The sequence below is a fragment of the Heloderma suspectum genome, chromosome 2 (assembly GCF_057233095.1).
Source record: "Heloderma suspectum isolate Gila_16-S chromosome 2, 16-S_ref, whole genome shotgun sequence".
Taxonomy (NCBI): domain Eukaryota; kingdom Metazoa; phylum Chordata; class Lepidosauria; order Squamata; family Helodermatidae; genus Heloderma; species Heloderma suspectum.
Genome location: NC_139459.1, coordinates 356,637,813 through 356,661,131, shown reverse-complemented (window position 1 = coordinate 356,661,131; position 23,319 = coordinate 356,637,813). Strand labels below are relative to the sequence as shown.

Below are 23,319 nucleotides of genomic sequence, written 5' to 3'. Positions count from 1 at the left end.
TTGAATTTTAATAAATGTTGCAGGAATGTGATACATTTTCATGGACTAGGGAATGATAATCCAATCACATCTATTTCTGTTGCAGTGCAGGAGGTATGAGATACTGGTCCATCCTTTCCTTCTTGTTTACCATTCATGAGATCAACCAGAATCCGAGGCTCTTGCCCAATATCACCCTGGGATACAACATCTACGAGAACTATTTCAGTGGAAGAATGACTTATGAGGCCATGGTAGACCTGCTGTCTGTTGGACAGCAGCATGTTCCAAACTACAGCTGTGGAAGACAGAATAACCTGCTGGCAGTCCTTGAAGGGGCCAACTCTGAACTCTCCAAGCAAATTTCAACCATGCTGGGCATCTACAAAATCCCACAGGTATGAGTAGGGGTGAGGGATGTAGACTGAGTCTTCTCCTACTTGGCAATTATAAATAAATAAATAAATAAATAAATAAATAAGTAAGTCCCGAAGCACTTGGGTGGACATCACCAAGTAAGGCTGCAGAAAGGCAGTGCTTCTGAAAGTTTGAGAATATGGTTTGAGAGAGGTTTGATATTCCCTAGAGTAAACGGGTTCTTCTGTCAGCTTCAAATGGGGGTTTTGTGTCTTTTTGGAATGATACAGAGTGTGCAGTGAGCTTTCATTTCATGATATCTGAATCCAGATTGAGTTAATCACCCCAATATCCCATTGCAGTCATGACTAACTTTTCAATGGGCTTCAAACTGCATATTCTCTGGAATGGCCATGACAGCAACTTGTTGCAATGTGTTCTCCATTCTGCACATAAGATTTATTATGGCATATGCTTTTGTGGATCAGAGAGTCCACTTTTTTTGTAATGCAGATCTTTTTTGGACTTTTTTGCAACCAATGTAAAATTCCCTCCCCTCCCCTCCCTCCTAGAACAAAGAATCACTGGTGACCTCTGCTGGGGACAGAGGGGGAAACTACGTAACACTTTGCGGAAGATATTACTACTCTATTACTAAGCACTTACAGTTAGCATGCACTGATTATTATTAGTAGCACTCCTATGAATTCTTATTGACCATGCACATTACATTCATACTTTGTGACATCGCCGCAAAGCCTTTACTGGTGGTCATGCTCCCTCTTAAAACCCTGCACCCTCTTACCTAAGATCTGTCATTTCTCCCCTCCCCTAATTTTCCCTCATATTTTCATGGTTTTTTTCTTTTTTTCTTTTTTCTTTTCTTTCTTTCTGTTTGTTTGTTTGTTTTGCTACCAGAACACTTTCCTAATAAATTTCCCTACTGGGCTCTGAAAAAGGCTCCCATTCTCAGCACTCACTGGGAAGCTGCTTTTATTTCCCATCAGCAGCCCTTCAGGGTGAGACAAACATTCCCACTCCATTCTGAATAGCTTTTTTATCTGACCTGAACAGGTGTGTCTGTGACTCACCTGACAAGAGAGAAAACAATGGAGAGACCCCACTAAGCAACAGATTGATACATCTCAGCTGAGTGTTCTGCAATTCAAGAATAAATTTTTGGGTTGTGGTCCCTGAAGCACCTCTCTCAACCCAGATAATACAAAATGGTGTGTATGTGTGTGCGTACATATACATACATACATATTGCTTAAATGCTATTAGAGAACAAAACATTGCAAAGATGAAATAAGCAACACACATTACGACATACAATCATATTTAAGATGATTAGAAGCATAATACAAATATTGGCTAGCATATTTCTTATTAAAATTAATGTTCAATTCCTCTAAACAAAGCAGTCACCATTAAGTTCTTATATTTACCTATCTGGTGGGCATGCTTGGCAGAGCTTAGGTAATTGTGTTAGGTAGGCTTCTCATTCTTCAAGGATCTCACTGCTCAACCAGGCCAACATCTTACTATTATTTATAACATTCTATCCAACATTAGGTCTAGTTCTTTATCTTAAACTTACATCTGTGCCACTTAATTAATTAATCTTTTATTGTGAATTTTTTACAAAACAAAACAAGCTGAAAACACTGCAAAACGTAAAAAGAAAAAAGAAAAAAAGTGAAATAAAAATTCCAACAACATATTCAAAATCCTCAATTTCTAACATTACAATATTCAGAGGAAAAAGGAAAGGAAAAAAAAAAGTTACACATAGACTTCAGTAAAAGCAGACCAAATATCTGCATATAAGTCCATTTGCAAGTTTCGTCTATATACCACTCTTTCAAATTTTGCTAGTGTTAAATCTTCAGTCCATTGCATTATAGGCTGTGAACATTTATCTTTCCAATATCATAGTATCAGTCTTTTAGCAACCAAAAGGGAGCAAAAAATCCGTTTACACTGACCATGTGTTATGTTCCAAGAAGCAGGCAAGTAATTTAAGAGAACATTTACATCAGTAAATATTAAAGAGCTTTCAAATACAAAATTTATCCTTACAATGACTTCCTCCCAAAAGGAGGCGGCCATTGGGAATTTCCAAAATATATGGATAAAAGAAGCATTGGCTGCATTACACCCCCAACAATTAGCCAAATTTGATAAGCCTTTACTAAAAAGACGTTGTGGTGTCCAATAGACCCGAAACAAAAGCTTTTGCTGAATAAGGCATAGCCGAAGATCCATTGAAATGTCCGACACAGAGCCCAAAATGGCAATCCATTGATTAAGCAAAATAGGACGTTCCAATTCCATGTTCCATTCCTGCTGTAAACCACTTGTGTCATATTTATTCATTGATAATAAATGTTTATAAACAGGAATTGTAGGTCGATACATCTGATCAGCTTCAATAAGTGTTTCCAATAGTGAAGGAGACTCCGAGGCAGTAAAAGCAGCAGGAACAAATCTGTTGTTGTTGTTCAGTCGTTCAGTCGTGTCTGACTCTTTGTGACCCCATGGACCATAGCACGCCAGGCCTTCCTGTCCTCCACTCTCTCCTGGAGCATGCTCAAGTCCATATTCATTGCATCAGTGATGCTATCTAGCCATCTCATCCTCTGCCATCCCCTTCTCCTTTTGCTTTCAGTCTTTCCCAGCATCAGGGTCTTTTCCAGAGAGTTTTCTCTCTGCATTAGGTGGCCAAAATATTTGAGCTTCAGCTTCAGTATGTGTCCTTCCAAAGAGCAGTCAGGGTTGTTTTCCTTTAGGATGGACTGATTTGACCTCCTTGCAGTCCAGGGGACTCATAAGAGTCTTCTCCAGCACCACAGTTCGAATGCATCAATTCTTCGGTGCCCAGCCTTCCTTATAGTCCAGCTCTCACAGCCATACATTACTAGTGGGAAAACCATAGCTTTGATTAGATGGACCTTTGTCGGCAAGGTGATGTGTCTGCTTCTTACTATGCTGTCTAGGTTTGCCATAGCTTTCCTCCCAAGGAGCAAGCGTCTTTTAATTTATGGCTACAGTCACCATCTGCGGTGATCTTGGAGCCCAAGAAAATAAAATCTGTCACAGCTTCCATTTCTTCCCCTTCTATATGCCAGGAAGTGATGGGGCCAGATGCCATGACCTTAGTTTTTTAATGTTGAGTTTCAAACCAGCTTTTGCACTCTCCTCTTTCACCCTCAACAAGAGGCTCTTGAGATCCTCTTTGCTTTCTGCCATAAGGGTGGTATCATCTGCGTATCTGAGGTTGTTGATAATTCTCCCAGCAATCTTAATTCCAACCTGTGATTCATCCAACCCGCGTTTCTCATGATGTACTCTGCATATAAGTTAAATAAGCAGGGTGACAATATGCAGCCTTGTCGTACTCATTTCCCAATTTTGAACCAATCGGTTGTTCCATGTCTGGTTCTTACTGTTGCTTCTTGACCCCCATACAGGGTTCTCAGGAGACAGGTAAGGTGGTCTGGTACTCCCATCTCTTTCAGAATTTGCCACAGTTTGTTGTGAACCACACAATCCAAGGCTTTAGCATAGTCAATGAAGCAGAAATGGACATTTTTCTGGAATTCTCTTGCTTTCTCCATGATCCAGCAAAAGTTGGCAATTTGATCTCTAGTTCCTCTGCCTCTTTGAAACCCAGCATGTACTTTCAGTAGTTCTTGGTTCACATACTGCGGAAGCCTAGCTTGTAGGATTTTGAGCATCACCTTGCTGGCATGTGAAATGAGCGCAATTGTACGATAGTTTGAACACTCTTTGGCATTGCCCTTCTTTGGAACTGGAATGTAAACTGACTTTTTCCAGTCTTGAGGCCACTGTAGAGTGTTCCAAATTTGTTCGCATGTTGAGTGCAGCACTTTAACAGCATCATCTTTTATTATTTTAAATAGCTCAGCTGGAATACTGCCATCTCCACTAGCTTTGTTGTTACTAATGCTTCCTAAGGCCCACTTGACTTCACTCTCGAGGATGTCCGACTCAAGTTCAGTGACCACACTATCATGGCTATCAGGGACATTCAGATCTTTCCTGTATAGTTCTTCTGTGTATTCTTGCCACCTCTTCTTAATCTCCTCTGCTTCTGTTAGGTCCCTGCCTTCTTTGTCCTTTATCATGCCCATCTTTGCACAAAAGGTTCCCTTGAGAGCTCCGATTTTCTTGAAGAGATCTCTAGTCTTTCCCATTCTGTTGTTTTCCTCGATTTCTTTGCATTGTTCATTTAAGAAGGCCTTCTTGTCTCTCCTTGCTATTCTGTGGAACTCTGCATTCAGTTGGATATATCTTCCCCTTTCTCCCTTGCTTTTCGCTTCCCTTCTTTCCTCAGCTACTTGTAAAGCCTCATCAGACAGCCACTTGGCTTTCTTGCATTTCTTTTTCTTTGGGATGGATTTTGTTGCTGCCTCCTGAACAATGTTACGGACCTCTGTCCATAGTTCCTCAGGCACTCTGTCTATCAGGTCTAATCCCTTACATCTATTCCTCACGTGCACTGTATATTCATAAGGGATATGATTTAGGTCATACCTGAATGGTTTAGTTGTTTTCCCGACGTTCTTCAATTGAAGCCAAAATTTTGCAAGAAGCAGCTCATGATCTGAGCCACAGTCAGCTCCAGGTCTTGTTTTTACTGACTGTATAGAGCTTCTCCATCTTTGGCTGCAAAGGACATAATCAATCTGATTTCGATATTGACCATCTGGTGATGTCCATGTGTAGAGTCGCCTCTTGTGCTGTTGGAAAAGAGTGTTTGCTATGATCAGCGTGTTCTCTTGGCAAAACTCTATTAGCTTTTCTCCTGCTTCATTTTGTACACAAGGCCATGCTTGCCTGTTTACCCGGTGATTTCTTGACTTCCTACTTTAGCATTCCAATCCCCTATGATGAAAAGGACATCTTTTTTTGGTGTTAGTTCTAGGTGGTTTGTAGGTCTTCATACAACCGATCATCCTCAGCTTCTTCAGCATCAGTGGTTGGGGCATAGACGTGAATTACTGTGATGTTGAATGGTTTGCCTTGGATTCGTACTGAGATCATTCTATCGTTTTTGAGATTGTACCCCAGTACTGCTTTTCCCACCCTTTTCTTGACTATGAGTGCTACTCCATTTCTTCTAAGGGATTCTTGCCCACAGTAGTAGATATGATGGTCACGTGAATTAAATTCACCCATGCTTGTCCATTTTAGTTTGCTGATTCCCAAGATGTTGATGTTCAATCTTGCCATCTCCTGTTTGACCACCTCCAGCTTACCTTGATTCATTGATCTGACATTCCAGGTTCCTAAACAATATTGTTCTTTACAGCATCAGATTTTCTTTTCACCTCCAGACACATCCACAGCTGAGCGTCCTTTCAGCTTTGGCCCAGCCGCTTCACTTTTTCTGGTGCTACTTGGAAATACCCTCTGCTCTTCCCCAGTAGTATATTGGACACCTTCCGACCTGAGGGGCTCATCTTCTGGTGTCATCTCTTTTAGCCTTGTGATACGTTCCATGGGGTTTTCTTGGAGTGGGTTGCCATTTCCTTCTCCAGTGGACCACGTTTTGTCAGAACTCTCCACCATGACCTGTCCGTCTTGGGTGGCCCTGCATGGCATAGCTTATGGCTTCACTGAGTTTACACAAGCCCCTTCGCCACAACAAGGCAGTGATCCATGAAGGGGGAACCAAATCTAGATACCAACAAATGTTTCAGTTGCAAATACTGCCATTCTGCTGAAGCTGGCAGATCAAATTGATCCCGCAAAATTGAAAATACCAAAAACTCATCATCAACCCCCACTAGTCAATCTAAAATAAAGATCACCTTATCTGTCCAGATCCACCATCACAACACTTTCTTGCCAATTTTTAAATCTGGATTTCCCCATAAAGTCAATTTGGCATGGGAAAATGGATCAAAGTCTTATTGATGTGACATTATATGCCAGACCTGAACTAATTACCAAAATTGTGGGAGGAGCTCTATCTACCCTAATATGCCGAGAACCTAATGCCATCCATTTAAATAGAGGCTCCAGACAAGAAGATTCCAATACTGACTACAGAGGAAAATCTAATTTGAGTGGAAAAGACCAAAATTTAGTAGAGGTCAGCAAATAGGCTGGTAGTACATAGCTAGATCTGGAAAACTGAGCCCGCCTTCATTAATTGGATGTTGCATCCTTTTTAAAGATATTCTTGGTGGAGAGGAACCCCAAAAGAATTTATGAAACAAAGCATTGTGTTTTTGGAAATATTTGCCAGGTATAAGTATAGGGATCCCTTGTATAACATAAATAATTTGAGGCATGGACATCTGTGCAGCCTGACTTTTTGATCTCAGTCATAGCTCCTATTCATGACCTCAGGAGGACCTCTTCCTCATGCAGCCAGGCTTACAGCTAACTCCAGAAGTACCCTTGTGAAGGTCCATCCCTCATGAGTGAAGGAGCTTTTCACTTCCAAGAAGTATCCAACCTACCTGTGGCAAGTTCCAGGAACACAAGTCTGCTGTTTAAGTGAGCTTGTATCATATAGAACTAATCGCTCTGTACTTAACTGTCAGCACACAGAGCTTATAATGAAGAACACTCCTATGAAATACAATGAATTTGTATCAACAATACATGTTACATTCATATTTTGTAAGGAGGGCAGAGGAGGCAGGGACTGGGGAGGAAGCTGCACTGATTCAGTCTTCCTTACTACTGAGGCTTATCCTACAGATTTCTGTCTTGCTTACTTTTGAATAGACATGCTGCTCATACAAACTTTGAGTAGACATACAGATAATTTTATTTGGGATGGTATTTGAAAGTGCCCCTGAGTGATTTATGCCTGCTTACTTCTGAGCAGACATGCAGAAGCCTTATCCTGCATACTTCTGAGTAGGCTTAAAACTGATATGAATCACACTTTCCCCCTGCTCACTGTGCCTTTTGCCCTGACCACAGGTGGAACTTACCCCCCAAGACATTTCCCCGATTGGAATTCGGCACTTGGACTAAAAATGGTTCCCCACCTCTAATATAGGTCAGAGGGAAGCAGAGAAGACCTCTGCACTGAGACCTCTGCAGGGTCTCGGTGGGCTGCAGAAGTTATGATCATGAATATGTCAGTTGGAAATGTTAAAATATTAAAACTTTATGTAAAACAAAATGCTTAAACCTCATATGAATTACATTAAAAATCGTCTTTATCCTTTTCATGTGGAAGGTGTAATCTTGTGTACATAACAGAGTTATCCAATATAGTAGCTCAGAGACAAATGGGCAGATGGGATGGGTTGACTGTGGGTAGGGATGTATGAAAGTCACTTACTTTTTCGACAAGGCGATTCGCGGTGGGGGGGAGGTGCTCCACACCTCCCTCCAAAATCCTTCTCTGGCCGGCTCCGCTCCGCCGAGATTCCACAAAGCCGCCGGCCGGGCTGCCCGCAGCCGGAAATCCAGCCGCTGGACAGCCTTTCTTCCGAAAACAAACAAACAAACCATGTACGCAAATGGCGGTGGCTACAGCAGCCACCATTTGCGTTCTTTCCCCCCCCTGCCATTTTAGCCTACGTAAATATTTACGTAAGCTATTACGGCGAAAAAAAGGGGAATGCAAATAGCACCCACTACGCTATTTGCGTTCCCATTTTTTTCACCATAATAGCTTACGTAAATATTTACATAGGCTAAAACTGCTAAAAAAAGGAACACAAATGGCGGCCGCCATAGCCGCCGCCATTTGTGTACACGGGTATTTTCTTTTTCTTGCCATGATAGGCTACGTAAATACTTATGTAGCCTATCACAGCAAAGGGCAGATGAAAATGGCGGCCACGGCAGCTGGTCGAAAGACCAGCCGCCGCCAGAGCTGAAGCCAGAGCTGGAACAACCGCCCCAGGTAAGCTTCATCCCGGGGGGGAATCTGCGGGGGGGGCGGGGGATGGGAGGCCGTTCCACCATGGGCATTCGGCCTCACTGAAATCTGTGGTGGAATTCTCCACCATCCCTAACTGTGGGGAGGTAATAGACATGGGGAAAAGGTTTTAGTGAGGAACCAACATGTGGGCTAAATACTATAAAACAGGCCTGGAAATGGCTTGTAAGATTAGAGAAATAAACCTTCTGAAATGCAGTAAGGTTTATTTTTTTATCATATTGAAGAGTGGCACTTGATGGCTGTTACTAATATTTTAGGTTAACAAACAACTGAGTTTTGTCCTTAAAAGCAAGTCAAAGCAGTAATGCCTTTCACTCTTTCCTAGGTCAGTTTTGGTTTTGTTAGTCAAGTTCCTAAGGATAAACATCAGTTCCCTTTTATCTACCGGATGGTCCCCAAACCAGAACCAAATTACCTGGGGATTGTCAAACTGCTCCTGCATTTCAGATGGACATGGATTGGTCTCATAGCTCCAGACAATGACAGTGGAGAAAGGTTCATGAGCACCTTCACACCAGTGGCCATAAACAATGGTATTTGCATTGCCTATTCACAAAGGATCCCAGAGACACTGAAACGGGAAAGACCTGTCAACCTGATGTTGTACTTATTGGACACTCAAGTTAATGTAGTTGTTTGTCAAGTGGACTCCAACGCCATCTTAACTCTAGCAGTAATTTTGCAAAACATTGAAAAGATCAAAAAATCAACGGTGGGGAAAGTTTGTATTACAACAGCTTTGCAGGACCTCAGTGTGAGAATGTTTTACAGTATAGTTGATCTCCAGCACACCCATGTTTCTTTGTCCTTCTTAATCAAGACAAACAGAAGGGCGCAATATGATAATTTTGAGCCTTTTCGCTTGGCTATCAAGCAGTTTGGGAAGAAAGCATTTCACTGTTTCTATGCAAGGCATGTGTTGTCTGTGAAAGTCTGGGAAAGATGCAGAGAAAAAGAGAACTGGGAGAACCTGCCCCAGGATGTGATGGAAAGTATCCTGTCTCAAGACACCTACAGTATCTACAATTCCATCCAGGCTGTGGCACAGACCTTACATGCTGCATACTTGTCCCAAGTGAATCAGATGGGGATGGTGGGTAGAAACAGGCTGGAACTTCAAAGGGTACAGTTTTGGCAGGTATTCCTTCTCCTTCACAGAGAGTTCCACTGTAAATCACCATTAACTGCTCAACTTTAGGGAGGGATGGGGGGGTGGCAGAATTGCTGTGGTCTCTCAGGAGCCCCAATGAGCAATCCAGTTTTGAGTTCGCCAACAGAATGGGAAAAGGCAACTGGGAAAGAATGAGGATTCTGTTGGTATTCGGCTCAACAATCGGACTCCCTGAGCTAGCTGATGTGGTCAACAATTGTTGTTGGATTGTGTGGGGTCACTTCTGCATTTTGGACAGGCTGCCCTGTTGGGAGTGGCTCAGGGCTTCATGGCCTCCATGTACTTTCCCAAATGATACCAGGTAGGGATGTATGAAACCACTTACCTGTTTCATAAGTGGCACCTGTGGTGGGGGGGAGGTGCTCCGTCCGTCCCCCCGGAATCCTCCCCTGCTGGCTCCGCTCTGCGGTGACTCTTCGGAGCCGCCAGCCGGGTGCATCTGCAGCCAGACAACTGGCTGCGGCAGGTCTGCGGACGCAAATGGCGGCCGGCATAGCGGTCGCCATTTGCGTCCCTTCACTGAGCCGTGATAGGCTACATAAATACTTATGTAGCCTATCACAGCTCAACGAAGGGACACAAATGGCGGCTGGTGTAGTGGCCACCATTTGCGGTTGCAGCCCGGCAGTGGCTGGAGCTGCTGCCGCCACCAGAGCCAGCGCCACCGCCGGAGCTGCCGCCAGAGCCGCAGCCAGGTAGGCTCCATTCCGAGGGGCTTCCGCAGGGGTTGGACGGGTTGCTCCATTCCTCCCTGGGATCCATGGAGGAATTCTCTGACATCCCTAATACCAGGCTTACCTCAATAGCAGGACACACTCTGGTTTTTGTACTGGATGGGATGATGGAGATGTGGGGATGCAGGTACAAATGTGGTCTGTTTGTCACTGACAGATCACTGCCTTGTTGGGTTTAGAGACTTACCCCACTTTTCCTAATAACGGGACCAGCTCCTGGCGTCAGAATTCTTGTTGCGGTGCAGAATGAGGCTTATATGTAGGGATGTTGGAGGAATCCATCGGGGGTGGGACGGTGAAGTTCTCTGAGCTTTCAGGAGCTTGGCCCCCTGGAGTCTGGCTCCCTAATCCACAAGCTGGCCCGATCCGTATGAGTTGGGCCAGCTTGCAAATTTCCACCCCTCCCAAATCACTATTTATGCAAATTTTGGCCATGATTGTCTTAATTTGCACAAATTTCAGCTGTAATATACTTAATTTGTGGCCTAATATGCTAAAGTTGTGCAAAGTGAAGATGCCTGGAAGAATCAGTTGAGATTAGACCTCCAAATGGGTAAGGCTGAGATGTACAGCAGGATTTCGTGCTTCCTAAATTCATGTGCTTTTCTGTGACAGAGCTGGGGAACATGTTGCTTTGCAGATGTCGTTAGTCTGTAACTCCCATCATCCCTCACCGTAGGTTATGGTGGCTGGAGCTGACAGGAATTGCAATGTAAGAACGTGTTTCCCACCCTGATTTTTTTGTCATTCTAGTTTCACCCTTTCCTGAGGAACTTCCTGCTTTACAACACTGCCATGGATGGAGCTTATTTGGATGAAAATGGGGATCTATCAGCCGATTTTGCTATCATGAACTGGGTAGTATTTCCCAACAAGTCCACTGCTGGAGTGAATGTTGGCAGTATAGAGAGACAGGCCTCCTCACAGATCAAGTTCACCATTGATCAGAATGCCATTATGTGGCCCAGAACGTTTAACCAGGTAGGAAAAACCACTCATTTCCTTTTTTCGTTTAATATCTAGCAATCCTAGCTAGGGTTGGCAGAGAATTTCTCCCCGAAACTTCGGGGTGCCGAGCGCCAACATGTTCGGCCCCCCGAACAAGTTTTGGGGAGAAATTCTCCGCCCCCCACCCCCCGCATTCCCCCCGGGACGGGACTTACCTTTGGCGAATGTCCCTCCCGGCGGCGGGTCCAGCCGGCGGTTCGGTGGGTCTTCGTCCGGGGTGGGAGCAGCAGCCGGTCTTTCGACCGGCTGCCGCCGCTGCCATTCCAAGAAAAGAAAAGAAAAAAACGCCCCCGTGATAGGCTACGTGACGATTAACGTAGCCTATCACGGCTAGATTTGCAAAGTCAGCCGTGATAGGCTATGTAAATCGTCACGTAGCCTATCATGGGTGACTTAAAAAAAAAAAAAAAGCACTTACGGATAATGGCGGCCCCCATAGGGAGCCGCCATTCGCGTTCCATATTTGGTCGCTGTAGTCTACGTAAAGATTACGTAGACTACGGCGAAAATAAGGGCAACGCTATTTGCATTGCCCTTATTTTCACGTAGTCTACGTAAAGATTTACGTAGACTAAAGCGACCAAATAAGGAACGTGAATGGCGGCTCCCTATGGGGGCCGCCATTATCCGTACGTGCTTTTTTTTTTTTTTAAGTCACCCGTGATAGGCTACGTGACGATTTACATAGCCTATCATGGCTGACTTTGCAGATCTAGCCGTGATAGGCTACGTTAATCATCACGTAGCCTATCACGGGGGCGGTTTTTTTTTTTTTAACTTTTTAGTTCGCGGCCGGGCAAGGCGAGGCGCCTCCTCCCCGGCCTGAATTTCGGCCAGGCGAGGGGGGAAGCCTCCCCCCTGGCCTGAATTTCGGCTGGGTGAGGCGGGAAGCCTCCCCCCCCGGCCTGAACTTCGCAGGGGGAGCAGCGAAGCGCCTCCCCCCCTCCGCGAAAAGCTTTGAGGACAGGTAAGTGACTTTCGTCCATCCCTAATGCTAGCCAGGTCTACTCACAGGTATGTCTCACAGAGTTTCCTGTCCCATTACTTTATGCATTGAAAGGATAGCGTGCACATGTGGGGAACCTCTTTCAGCCGAAGGGCCAAATTCAGTTTCAGAGAAGCTCTAGGGGGCCATATTGCAGTGGTGGGTGGGGCTGAAGGCAAAGGGAGTGGGGGGAAAATACAGAACATACCAGCATATAGTAGATTAAAACTCTTACTGCCTGTTGCTCTCCCTCAGGAGAAGCATTCCAGCCTTTTAGAAAGGGGAGAAAACAGCACAAGGGCCAGAAGACCATGATCTGTGACTGGTGAGCAACTGAGGTGGGGCCAGGGAAAGGGAGCCATCTGGGCTTCCCCAGATGGCCAGATTGGAACCTCAGGAGGGCTGGATTTGGACTCCAGGCCTAAGTTTTCCCAGTGTGTTTTTAAGGAACCCTCAGAGGGATTCTGTGGTGATTGCTAAACACTTCCATGATGAAATTGCTCACATCCACCTCACCGTAGGCATAGGGATCTCAGAGAACATGTCCAAAGCCCCATTGAAGGAAGGGGAGGGTGGGGAGAGAGATCTAGAGGGTGTGGTGGAGAGTGAGAGAGATGGCTTGCCTGTGCTGTATTTGTCTGTGTGTGTTGCCTTTTTTAGGGGGAAGTGTGGTGTGTGTCTTAGCTTCTTTTGTTTTGAGTGTAGTGCAGTGTGGTGTTTTGCCTAAATTTGTGTCTCTTTGCCTGTCTTTTGTCTGAATGTGTGTGTTTTGTTTTTCCTTGGTGTTTTATTGGGAGGGTATGTGTGATTTGGGTGGGAGGCTTGTGTGCGTGTCTGTGTTTCTCTGAGCACCACCAGTTTGACATCTGTGAAATGGGTTTTTTGATGCACTCTGTGCACACAAATATATGATTTTGCATTTGGGGCTCAGACTCTGCCTCTGCCTTGAACTCAGTGTCTTGGTGAAGTTCTTTGCCTGTGAACCTCAGTAGTTAACCTTCTGTGAAATTGGTGTTGGAGCAGAAAACAGTTGTTTCAAAAAAGTGGCTTTGAGTTTTGGAGTTTGAATCTCACTTCCGTCTTGAACATAGGTTTTTGGACAAGTTACCTTTCTTTTAGCCTCAGCAGTTTGCCTGATGGGAAATGAGTGTTCTTTGTGAATTGGCAAGCCCCCCCCCCCCAACTTGGCCGCTTTTTGACAGTGACCATGACAAACTCACAAAATTACAAATTTACTCACTGGGCTCCAGCAAAGCTTTCAACAAAATGCCCCATGATATCCTGATGAGCAAGCTAGCACGAAGTGGGGTAGATGAAACAACAATCAGGTGGATCCACAGTTGGCTACAGAACAATACTACAAGTGAGAAGGATCTTGGGGACCCTTGGCCTAGATGAAACTGAAGGCTTCAGAAGCCTGGGCAAAAGTGGAGTCAGCTCCTCATGAATGTTGACATGACTCTGGGACCCAATCCTGCCAAAACCTAACTGGTACCTTGTGAGCATTGTGTTTTCCACTGGGACATAAGACCCTGCCTTATAAAGCTGATATAATTTTAGGGTTGGCAGAGAATTCCGCCACGGATCTTGGTGAGGCTGAATGCCAGTGCATTCGGCCCCCCGAACTCCGTGTTGGAATGACCTGCCACCCCCCACCCCCCCGTGGATCCCCCCCGGGACGAGACTTATCTGCAGCGGATCTTCCAGGCGGCAGCAGCTTCAGCAGCGGCTCCGGCGGCTGCAGCGGTCGGTCTTCTGACCGGCTGCCGCCACCACCATTTCCAGTGTTAAAAAAAAAAAAAAAGACGTGATAGGCTACATAAAGATTTACGTAGCCTATCATGGCTAGGTTAAAAAAAACACACACAACATGATAGGCTACGTAAATCTTTACGTAGCCTATCACGTCTGACTTAAAAACAACAACAACAACGCGTGTATGCAAATGGCGACGGCTATGGCCACCGCCATTTGCGTTCCTTATTTTGGCCCATCTTAGTCTACGTAAATATTTACGTAGACTAAGACGGCAAAAATAAGGGGGAATGCAAATAGCATCTGCTACACTATTTGCGTTCCCCTTATTTTTGCCGTCTTAGTCTACGTAAATATTTACGTAGACTAAGACGGGCCAAAATAAGGAATGCAAATGGCGGCGGCCATAGCCGCCGCCATTTGCGTACGCGCGTTTTTGTTTTAAAGTCAGACGTGATAGGCTACATAAAGATTTACGTAGCCTATCACGGCTGAGTACAGGGAAGCAAACGGCGGCAGCTAAGGCCGCTGCCATTTGCGTCCCTGCTAGCCAGCGGCCGGATGTCCGGCTGCTGGCGGAGCTGGCCGGCGGCTCCGTGGAATCCCCGCGGAGCGGAGCTGGATGGCCAGGATTCCAGGGGGGAGGCGCAGAGTGCCTCCCCTCCCCAGCGGAACCCGGCGGAGACAGGTAAGGGCAATTCAGTACATCCATATATTATTTATCCATCTAGCCAATTATTGTCTACTCTGTCTGGTAGTGATGCTCCAGGATCTCAGGTGAAGGTCTTTCACAGGACCTGCCACCTGATCCTTTTGACTGGAGATGCTGGAGACTGAACCTGTAACCTTCTGCATGGAAAGCATGCACTCTACCCCTGAGAGAAAGTCCATCCCCAAGATCTCTTCCCTCTCTTGTCTTCCCCTTCCCATGTGGGAGGACGAGATTATGCCCACTTCCATTTTCTGAATCTAATCACTTAATCAACCTACTCATGGGAAGAGAATGGGGCATAACTTGTGCCCTCCTTATTTGATAGGTACTATCTGAAGACGGTCCAATGTGTTTTGACTAGTGGCCTTCCTGGGGAGTCAAAGGGTCTTCATGTGTCTTGGTTCTGGTATAATGTTTAGAGCCACCTCCTCAAAAATATTATTTCAATATACTTCAAAAGATAGAATGGAAGTACTTTTAATGAAGTGGGCTTAAATGGCATACCAGGACAGTGGCAGTGCCCCTTGGGTAAACTGCTGCCAGTAACATGGTAGATAAATTGTTGCTGTCAAGCACTAGCTTGATGCTTGTATTTGTGATGCAGTTTTGGTCCAGCACAAATGCAATCCTCAAAAAAAGGCAGGAGTCATTGGGTGGTAAAATCAGGTGTGGGACTACAGGTGCCCCATTAAGCTCTTCCCAATGATACAATTTATTTCCAATTATCAATAAAGCCTAGTCTCTAAAATATTTTGCTTAATGCTCCTTCTCTTTATGGTTAGATGGTGCCTTTTTCTAGATGTACTAGAAGTTGTCAGCCTGGATACACAAAGGCGATTAAGGAAGGAGAGCCAGTCTGCTGCTATGATTGTGTCCCATGTCCTGAAGGAACAATCTCCACTCAGGAAGGTGGGTGAGTCCCTTGAGCAAAGTGCTGCCCTTGAGGAAGAGGGCAAAGACCCACTCACACATATAGATGCCAAAGTGACAATCAAGTAATTAGGTAGAATGGGACAATTCAATGCCCTATTCCATTTCTGCTTAAAGCCCTGTATATCATATTTATTCACTTTGAATAACATGACCACTGTCTGCTTTATATGTGAATGGGAGAAAGCTATATTGGAAGACAGCAGTGTAGTTCAGCCCCACTAGGATGAGGGAGGTAGGGCTCATGTAGGATTTCTGTTTCTGGCAGGGAATTTGAACTTGACAAGGCATGAGGTCCTTCTCAATCAGCTGGTGTAGTGAAGTGTCTAGACCATGGAGCTTCAGCTGGGGAGACCAGAGTTCAAATCCTGTTCAGCCATGAAGGTTACTTGAGTGACCTTGGACTATCAACAAGGCTCTCAGTCACACTGCACAATTGTGAGGATAAAATGGGAAAGTGTCAGGTCCAACTTTCTGACAACCTCCTGTAACCTGACACAGAACAAAAAATAGCAATGTGGCTGAAATGGAGAAACAAACCCCTCAGGAAATGCCTGCTTTCACCTGCATCAGTTGCCCCCACTGGTACGCAAGTTTCAGCCCTTTTACTCCCTCCCTGGGTTCCAGGGAAACTCAATATGCTCAACTGGTTCTCTCGATTCACTACAGGAGAAGTAACAAGGAAATAGATTTAATAATGGTAGCATAGCAATTCAGACCAACACATGGGAGTCTGTATTTTAAAAGACAAATAAAGATTTATTTGTAACACAAAGAATGTAATTTCTACAATCCCTAAATCCCTATCTATCTGACTGCCAATTCATTCCTTTTATAACCTCAGAATCCTCTCTCTCTCTCACACACACACAGGCCCCTCCCACCTCTCTCTCCCTCCCTTGTTGTTGTTCAGTCGTTCAGTCATGTCCGACTCTTCATGACCCCATGGACCATAGCATGCCAGGCCTTCCTGTCCTGCGCTCTCTCCCGGAGCGTGCTCAAGTTCATATTCATTGCATCAGTGATGCTATCTAGCCATCTCATCCTCTGCCATCCCCTTCTCCTTTTGCCTTCAGTCTTTCCCAGCATCAGGGTCTTTTCCAGGGAGTTTTCTCTTCGCATTAGGTGGCCAAAATATTTGAGCTTCAGTTTCAGTATCTGTCCTTCCAATGAGCACTCAGGGTTGATTTCCTTTAGGATTGACTGATTTGACCTCTTTGCAGTCCAGGGGACTCGTAAGAGTCTTCTCCAGCACCACAGTTAGGGTTGGCGGATAATTTCTCCCCGAAACTTCGGGGGGGCCGAGCGCCAACGTGTTTGGCCCCCAGAACAAGTTTCAGGAGAAATTCTCCGCACCCCCCCCGCCCCCCGCACACCCCCCGGGACGGGACTTACCTTTCCCGAATGTCCCTCCCGGCGGCGGGTCCCGGCGGCGGTTCGTCGGGTCTTTGTCAGGGGCGGGGGTGGCAGCCGATCTTTCGACCGGCTGCTGCCGCCGCCATTCCAATAAAACTAAGAAGAAAAATGCCCCCGTGATAGGCTACGTGACAATTAACGTAGCCTATCATGGCTAGATTTGCAAAGTCAGCCGTGATAGGCTACATAAATCGTCACGTAGCCTATCATGGGTGACTTAAAAAAAAAAAAAGCGCATACGGATAACGGCGGCCCCCATAGGGAGAAAGATCGGCTGCCGCCCCTGCCCCTGACGAAGACCCGACAAACTGCCGGCCGGACCCGCCGCCGGGAGGGACATTCGGGAGAGGTAAGTCCCGTCCCGGGGAGGGTGCGGGGGGTGGGGGGAGTGCGGAGAATTTCTCCCCGAAACTTGTTCAGGGGGCCGAACACGTTGGCACTTGGCCCCCCGAAGTTTCGGGGAGAAATTCTCCGCCATCCCTAGTGACGATTAACGTAGCCTATCACGGCTAGATCTGCAAAGTCAGCCATGATAGGCTACTTAAATCGTCAGGTAGCATATCACGGGTGACTTTAAGAAAAAAGCGCATACGCAAATGGCGGCCCCGATAGGGAGCCGCCATTCGCGTTCCTTATTTGGTCCCTGTAGTCTACGTAAATCTTTACGTAGACTACGGCGAAAATAAAGGCAACGCAAATAGCGAAAATAAGGGCAACGCAAATAGCGAAAATAAGGGCAACGCTATTTGCGTTGCCTTTATTTTCACCGTAGTCTACGTAAAGATTTACTCTGGCACTTGAGCGAGGGCTGACAGAAATCTTCATATATGCTACCGAAAGACCTATGAAGGATTGTCAGGATACAAGTATAAGAGAAAGCAGCTGGTGGCTCACTATGACCAATTTACTTCATTCTTTGAGGATAGAGATATATGGATGCACCTTGACTTGGACTCCAAGAAGGGTGTAGGTCAGAGTGATGCAAGCTTAGCAATTGCTTGTCTGGTTGCTTTGGAATCTTCTCAGCTTATGGATCTCAAGGATGTGGACAGGGTGTCTGGAGCAATGAGGGCCACCAGCTGTGTACTTGACCCTTATCCGTCTTCGCTGATTACATTGGCCAAGGTGGGACTGATGCCATGGCTAAAGGAAGTGTCTAATGCCTCTTTGTGGGAGGGGGTTGTTCCTTCTTCCATTTAGCCTTTAAATCAGTGATGATGGCATGCACACAGATGGAATGCAGTTTCTGTGACTGCCTTCCAGAGCAGAGAAAAGCTCTTATTTACTATCAGCTTCCATGGGATAATTGCTTTTCTCTGTTTTGGGGACAGGGTGGGTCCTGCAGAAACAGGGGGCAGGATCGATGAGGAACACCCGTTGGCCAGAGGTGCCACATACCTGTTTTAGGGAATGCAATAAATTACTGGCTATGACTGGTGGAAAGACGTTTACACTAATGCTACAGCTGGTCTTGTTTTTTTCAGATGCAGACCATTGCAACAAGTGTCCAGATGATCAGCATCCGAAGAAGAACCAAGATCAATGTGTTCCTAAGCTTATTGATTTCCTCTCCTATGAAGAACCTTTGGGTATCACCTTAGCTCTCTGTACCCTATTCTTCTCGCTAACCACTGGTCTAATTTTAGGAATCTTCATTAAATATCAAGGAACTCCAGTAGTCAAAGCCAACAACCGTGACCTCACCTACATGCTCCTCATCTCCCTACTGCTTTCCTTCTTGTCCTCCTTTCTATCAATTGGTCGGCCCATGAGGGTGACCTGCCTTCTCCGGCAAACCACCTTCAGCATCATCTTCTCAGTTGCTGTCTCTTGTTTGTTGGCAAAAACTATCACAGTGGTGGTGGCATTTCTAGCCACAAAACCAGGGAGCAGGATGAGGAAATGGCTGGGGAAGAGTTTGGCAAACTCCATTGTAATTTCTTGCTCCAGTTTTCAAGTGGGCATCTGCATTCTCTGGCTGGGGATCTCTCCTCCATTTCCAGACTCCGACATGCATTCCCAGCCTGGGCAGATCATCCTGCAATGTAATGAAGGGTTTGTTTTCATGTTTTATATCACTCTTGGCTACATGGGCTTCCTGGCTGCCATCTGCTTCACAGTGGCTTTCCTAGCCAGGAAGCTGCCTGGGGCATTCAACGAAGCCCAGTTGATCAACTTCAGCATGTTGGTCTTTTGCAGTGTGTGGGTGTCCTTTGTGCCAGCCTACCTGAGCACCAAAGGGAAATACATGGTGGCTGTGCAGGTCTTCTCCATCATGGCCTCCAGTTTGGGGCTATTGGGTTGCATCTTCATTCCCAAATGCTACATTATTATCCTGAGGCCAGATCTGAATAACAAAGAGCATCTGATGATCAAACCATAAGACTGCAACTGATTTTAGTACAAATTATGTACACCATGGTGGCAATACATGCCTTGAGAGTGAGCTCCTTTGTGTGCTATTCTAACACATTTCTTTTCCCACCGAATACTTCACACAAGAAACTAGTTGATGAAGATAACTGCTTGATGATGCTGGAACAGCCACAGAGTATTTTTAAAGAAGAGATTTACAACCTCACTTCATTGCAACCTTAATCTTATGGAGAATCATGCTAATATTAGTTAGGCTTCCATTTCAATTTGGTTCAGATTCCACTTCATACCTCTTGGATCTGGAGCCATCTTTCCTCAGAAAATCAGAAACTTCATATGACCTGCAGACTATAATGGGGACATCAACAAATGACTATAACTTTTCTTTTTTTACAGAAAATGATTAAATGTGGAAATATTGTTTCCTCTTCAGTGTGGACAACGAATGCCATGCATCCTACATTTAGGTGTGGGGGTTTTGTGCAAGAGGAATATTTAACATATGCAGGGGCTGAAAAGGATTTGCTTCCACTCCTGTTTTGTATCAATGTGTATTAAAATCTAGGGGTGGGTTGGTCACTTACCTGGTTCCGCTCTGGGGCATCTGCTGGGTGGGGGAGGCGATCCATCCCTTCCCCTGGAATCCTCCCCAGCTGGCTGTGCTCCACAGGAAAGCAACAGAGCCACCGTCCGGGCCCGTCCACAGCTGCACTTTCGTCTGCTGCCAGGCTGCGGACGCCATTTGTGTCCCTGCGTTAGCCATGACAGGCTACGTAAATATTTATGTAGCCTATTACGGCTTACATATCTGCACATATTTTTAAGGTCCTTCTTTACATGCTGCAGAAATAGAGTTTGGCCCATCATAAGCATGCTGAAATTGTTTCTGAAAAAGAGGCCTTGCCAATTCTGAGTCTCTCAACTATTTCATTTTCATTATTGGACATGTGCTCTCCTTTTGCACATATTTGCTCCCCATGATTTTAGGGAAGACAGAGCCCTTGGCATGATTTTCACCCTGCACTTAGAGCCTGAATCCTATTTACTGCATTAACACTCTTCTGTAGGGGTAGATATATATGCAGTGGAGGCTGGTGGCTCTGATTTCAATGGGGCTGTGAATACATTCTGGGTTTTAGTCAGAACCAACCAGAATTCTAAAGGAGCTATCCAAGGGTTCAGCACTTTGCATAGTTCCTTTAGAGTTCTGACTGAAACCCGGGATAGATTGACAGTCCCACCAAAATTGGACCCACCAGCCGCAACTGGATATATGTACTGCTTTACCGGGGGCAGTCTTCTATTTGAAGGAGTATCCAGTCAAAGTCCAGTTTGAAGATAAAGAACCCTAGGAGTGGGAGGAGAGGCCTTGAGGTTGCCCAGTGAAAGTTAACTTAGCAGCTGGACAGCAGACTGAGCGGGCAGACAGGTCCCTTTGTCACAGCCTTCTCTGTGGTGAGACGAATTGTATTTCTATTTAAAATATGGCAATTATTTCCACATTTACACCTATACATATAAATGAACATATGCAAATTGGTGTCCTATTTTGTCCCTTTTAAGGTGTGTGTGTGTGTGTGTGTGGGGATTTATTTCCCCTTTTTTGTGATGTGTGGCAACTTTGTTGCTGTTCTGCCTATCAGCATTTTCAGTGTTTTTCAGAGGAGCCATTAAGCCCTGTTTTGTTTTTGTTTTGGGTTGGGTTGCTGTTTTTATGGTTGTGTTTTTATTGATCTCACTCTGCTCCCAGGTTTTAATTTATTTTAATTATATATTTATTTGGTGTGTTTTTATTGTAAGTGACTTTTGAGGGTCCTTCTGAGGTGAGATATAGATTACAATAAAATGTCACATCTATTCATTGTCGCAAGTCATCTTTGAGGACATCTTGGATTTTTTTTTCTACCTCTTACCTTGGAGATCATCTAGACCATGAGTGGGCAACTTCTGGCCCTACAGATGTTTTGGCTGACAAGTCCCATCATCCCTAGCCAGCAGAGTCAATTGTGAGAGATGATGGGAGTTGTAAGCCAAAAGATCTTGAGGGCCACAAATTGCCTACTCCTGACCTAGACCAGCTCCTGTTGGTGTCTGCTTATGTCCCTTATGTAATCCCACTTTCCTTACCAGCACCCCTGTGAGGTGGTGGAAACCACAGGATCTTGGTTCAAACAGTAGTGGATGAGGGAGAAAGATGCAGACCCCAAACTAGTGTTTGGTCAGTGCCTCCAGCCCAGCAGGACGCCTGTTCCTGGAAAGGCGGGTGGGAAAAACCGGTGAGCAACTTTAATTAAAAACAGCAACAACAACAACTACAACAGCAACAACAACTAGTGCTTATTTAAGATGGGAGGAAAAGAGCGACAAAGCAAAAAAAACATTTAAATCAAAGAACAATTTGAAGTAATACTCTAAACCATAAAATGGAGGGAAGGGAGTCCAATAGTGATATGGTCCACAAATGCAGGCTATGTCTTCTCTTGAATTGTGTCATCCAGGACTCAGAACCTAGTACAGCTTTGTACGAGTCTTCAGTAACTGGTAGAACACTGTTGCTGCTGCCTCTCTTTTACTCAGCCTCCTCAGCAACTCTCTTTTCTGTTTCTGCCTCTTCACAGTTTCCTCAGAACCTTCCTTTACAATCTCTTCCTGCTTCTCTCTCCTCAAAAACTCCACAGAATTTATCCGCAAGACCCTCTCTCCATTTCATACTGACCCCTTAGAATCTCCCTACAGTGGCTCATCAGGGTCTAAAAGGGTTGAGATGCTGGCATTCCACCACCGGGCCACACTGCACAGGGCTACAATTAAGTTAGATTAATTTCAGTTATGGAAGCCTGAGGATGTATATGAGGTGTTTGTAAGAGTGCAGCCTGTTTACTTGCCCCTTGCCTCTCCTACCTTATAGCACCTATCCAGAGAGGGTTGATTGGCTGCATCTGGGAAGTGGTTACTGGTTACTGAAAGGAGATGGTCACAATTCCTCTTGAGGAGGAGATGATGAGACCAGTAGTAAAGAAACCCATCCCAGGCCGAGAAGACTGCTGGATGCTGGGGGACTACAATAGCTGAGCTCCATGCCACCTGTGCAAAATAGCGCTACTTTGACATCTGCATTAAACTGCTGAGGGAGGCCACCTAGTAGGGATGTCAGAGAATTCTGCCACGGATCTCAGTGAGGCCGAATGCCAGTGCATTCGGCCCCCAAAAATCCATGGCAGAACGAAGCCCCCCACCCCACCACCCTGCGAAAGGCATGTGAAATGGAGCACTTACCTGCTGCCGTTCGCGCCGCTTTGCGAATGGTGGCCATGCCTGCAGCCGCCATTCACTTCCCCATTTAGGCTGTGGTAGGCTATGTAAATACTTACGTAGCCTATCACGGCTAACACAGGGACGCCATTTGCATCCCTGCAGAGGCTGTGATAGGCTACATAAATATTTACATAGCCTATCATGGGAAAAAAAAGGAATGCAAATGCTGGCCACCGTAGCTGCTGCCATTTGCGTTCCTGCTTTTTTGCCGTGATAGGCTACGCAAATATTTACGTAGCCTATCACGGTAAAAAAACAGGGGCTAAAATGGTGTAGCGGCTGCCATTTGCGCCCCTGTCTTTTGCCGTGATAGGCTACAGAATTATTTACATAGCCTATCACGGCCAAAAACAGGAACGCAAATGGCGGCCACCGTAGCCGCTGCCATTTGCATCTGCAGGCTCCACACGCCTTCGAATGCACCCGGTCGGCAGCTCCGCGGAGTTGCCGCAGAGTGGAGCTGGCCGGGTTAGGATTTCGGGGGGAGGTGCGGAGCACCTCCCCCCCCCACGAATCACCCCTGTGAAAAGGTAATTGACTTTCATACATCCCTACCACCTAGAGCTTTAGAGAGAGGTGTCCGACTAATGGAAGGCACATTTCCTTGACAAACCTCAATAAAGTACATCGGTAGTT

At 45.6% G+C, this 23,319-nt stretch overlaps 1 protein-coding gene across 1 annotated transcript in view; it reads left to right on the top strand.

Annotated features, from left to right (window-relative positions):
• LOC146355533 (vomeronasal type-2 receptor 26-like) overlaps window positions 1–23,319 on the top strand; it is a 60,984-nt gene that overhangs the window by 7,430 nt on the left and 30,235 nt on the right. The window contains exons 2-6 of the mRNA XM_084829930.1: window positions 86–233; window positions 10,940–11,044; window positions 12,637–12,772; window positions 15,446–15,641; window positions 17,919–18,117. Coding sequence (XP_084686056.1) covers window positions 86–233; window positions 10,940–11,044; window positions 12,637–12,772; window positions 15,446–15,641; window positions 17,919–18,117 — 784 coding nt within the window. The remainder of the gene's footprint in view (window positions 1–85; window positions 234–10,939; window positions 11,045–12,636; window positions 12,773–15,445; window positions 15,642–17,918; window positions 18,118–23,319) is intronic.